Source organism: Danio aesculapii, chromosome 1 (genome assembly GCF_903798145.1).
Source record: "Danio aesculapii chromosome 1, fDanAes4.1, whole genome shotgun sequence".
Classification (NCBI taxonomy): domain Eukaryota; kingdom Metazoa; phylum Chordata; class Actinopteri; order Cypriniformes; family Danionidae; genus Danio; species Danio aesculapii.
Window position 1 is genome coordinate 2,265,601 of NC_079435.1, and position 3,044 is coordinate 2,268,644.

General features: G+C 37.5%; 1 protein-coding gene across 1 annotated transcript; it reads right to left on the reverse strand.

The window, feature by feature from the left end:
• Positions 1-430: 430 nt before the first annotated feature.
• LOC130229402 (CMRF35-like molecule 5) lies at positions 431-3,044 on the reverse strand. The gene is made up of 7 exons (XM_056458228.1): positions 2,880-3,044; positions 2,457-2,774; positions 2,281-2,331; positions 2,058-2,174; positions 1,580-1,678; positions 1,449-1,489; positions 431-1,042 (listed from the first exon to the last, which is right to left on the reverse strand). The coding sequence occupies exons 1-7, from the start codon at positions 2,917-2,919 to the stop codon at positions 983-985; spliced, it is 726 nt and encodes a 241-aa protein (XP_056314203.1). The 5' UTR covers positions 2,920-3,044; the 3' UTR covers positions 431-982.

Sequence of the window (3,044 nt, forward strand, 5' to 3'; positions counted from 1 at the left end):
TTGAGATTGACCAGCAGAGGAGAACAGATCAGGACTGAGCAATAAAATCCACATTAATAACATAAATGAACAACTAACGACAAAAAAAACAATGTAATCAAATATAATCACTTTTAAAATGTAAAATGCTTTATTTTGTCCATTAAGCTACAGATTTAACAGTGTTAGTGTCTCAGGAAACACATACAGATTCTGAAAATAATGCTTTATTAATATTTCTATAATCTATAAATGTGATTATCAGCTGCATACACCAGGATCATCTGTAAAACTGCAACAACAATAATCATACAAAAAAAAAGTTCAATACACAAACATTAATCAGATCTTTACAAACTGTTAGAATAGAAAAAACAAGCTTGACAATGACAATCATCAGAATACTGTGAGTTTTGATTATCAGCGATCTAGCCTGTAAAGATTGCTGGTAAACACACAGATCGCAAAGGACTACAAATCCGCCATTATTTGGACAACAAGCTCCAGTCATGCAACACACACATACACGCCTGCTCCAAATCTCTGTTGATTAGACTCGCATAGCTGATGCTGCTCACGGACTGATTCATAGACAGCGCGCACACACACACATATCATTGCTGAGTCTTGTTATACTGTTGGTGAACATTACGACGCGGTTTCCTTGTCTAGCCGTGTTTTTGATCGTCATTTTGTTTTGTTTGTTTACGTTGTATGCTGCCTGCCTTCTGACCAATCGCCTGTTATCTGACTACAACTCTGGATTGCCCGTATCCATCTGTTTCCAATCCTGTGTTGCCTGTTGCTTGCCTGACCATCCTGTTAATAAAACCTGCATTTGGATCCGCACTCCGTTGTCAGTGTCCACTTCACATTACAATATGGATGATTTATTAGTTATTTTGGTTATTAATAAGCTTATATGAATGAGTAAATCAGTGTAAATGAGCTGGTTTGTGTTGTTGTTGTTGAATCATCAGTTCTTGAGTCTCATTATAGTTCATCAAACACAGCTGTAGCACACAGTAGTGTGTGTGTCTCTGTCTGCTGGATTATCTTTTATCTGAAATCACAGGAAAATCACTATTAAACAATTAAAAATAATCAGTTTGTAGTTATAAAGATCACAGAGTTAAAGTCTGTACAGTATATGATGATCAACAGATGAGCTGATGAAGATTCAGTGTTAAATTACTGTAAATCACTGCAGTCACAGTTATTACACTGCTGAAATAAAGTCAGTTCTATATAAAAATCATGAAGGAAAATCATAAACATTTCTTTTTTTAATTCCCAGGTTCTGCTGGTTTACACATTTCCCAGTATTTATTGCCAGTTTTAAGACAATTGTAATCGTTTGTTTTGGTTTTATTTGTCATTTCCTGAACCATTACAGAGCCCAGGGGATCAGAGAGAGACTCCAGCTTGGCCCCACCCTAAACCAACAGTAAACCTTTCTGCTGTCTCACCTGTTGATAAATGCCTGTAGTGAACTCTGTGGAGCACAGACCTGTAGAGCACAGCAGCGTTAGTCTTTCTCAGATCTCTTTAATCCAGTCTCATGTGTCCTAAAGCTGAACTAAACCCTGTCAGATATTACCGTCAGGCTTCTTTCTCTGCCGTACAACCAGGATGAGCAGCGGGAGAGCAATCAGGAGCAAAACTGAAGCCTCCGCAGTGATGATGATCATAAACGAGTCTGAAATAAACAAGAAGAAAACACAGACTGATGGAGAGAGTCAAATAATTATAATAACAAAACATACAGGAATCAGATTAGAGCATCATATCAGACTCTTTTTATAGTATCAGTAAATAAATAAATGAAAAACAAAAACAGACCTCAAATGCAGGTAAACATCCCCATATTTTGACATAAAACACTCGGAAGAGGAATATGATGATTATTATTATTGACATGCTTTCAGTTCTTGTTCTGATGGACAGGTTATAGAAGTTTAATGTGAGATGCAGTAAATGCAGTCCAGTGAATGTGTGAAGTGTATTAGATGTCGATTTAAGCTGTATATAACAGATATGACAGAGATCATTGCAGATACACAGAGAGATGAGCTGACCTGAGGAGACGTGATGGTCTGTGAAAGTGCTGACGGTGGATTGTGGATTTACAGCTGATGAACTCAGATCAGGCCCCGTGTGTGAAGATGACCTGAGAGCTTGATCTGAAGTTTTATCTGAAAAAAACATAGACTGAGCTGTTTGTATCATATAAACAGTATATATCAAATAAATAATCGAATAAAAACTAAAGGGGAATATGCAATAATGGATTTCAGGTACCTGAATGAGTGGTGGATGTGGAGATCTGGACAGGTTTGTGTTTCTTTGGTGCTGAAAAATAGTAAAGCCATTCAAATAAACTAAATACATTTATAAACCAATTAGAAAATACAGCATTAAAAATGAATAAACATAATAATGAAGCAGACAGTTGTTTAATATTAGAAATCAGGCACCTCTGATCACATTAAGCTGGATTAATTTAGAATCTCCCCATCCAGCAGCACAGGTGTACGGTCCAGCATCGTTCATCTGCAGATCTCTGATGGTCACTGTAAATAATCCCGCTTTATGATCGTCCTTTAGTGAGAATCTGCCATTGAACACTGGAGACTCTCCTCCATCAGACTTTAGCCATAGTGTACTCTCTTTGTAAGGTCCTTTGTAGAAGTATTTATAAGACGTCTCATATCCTCCATAATAAGGACAGTTAATAACAGCTTCTCCTCCTTCTGCTGCTCTCACGGTAATATCAGCACACACTGAAGCTCTCGCTGAAGCACACAAACACAACACAACACTGCTTTACTCAAACACACTCACTAAATACACCATACTGTACAATAATAAAGCCTTCACAGAGATCTTCGAGCACTTACCCATTAGCAGAAACACACAAACCCTCAGCGCTAACTTCATTTCTTCAGAAAATAAGCCTGAAACTCTGAGCACTTCCTCAAAATCACTGTCTCAAACTCTAATAATACAATAATTCTGCTAAAGTTGCTCTTCTGTTGCCGGTGTCGAGTGTGTGAATCGAGCAT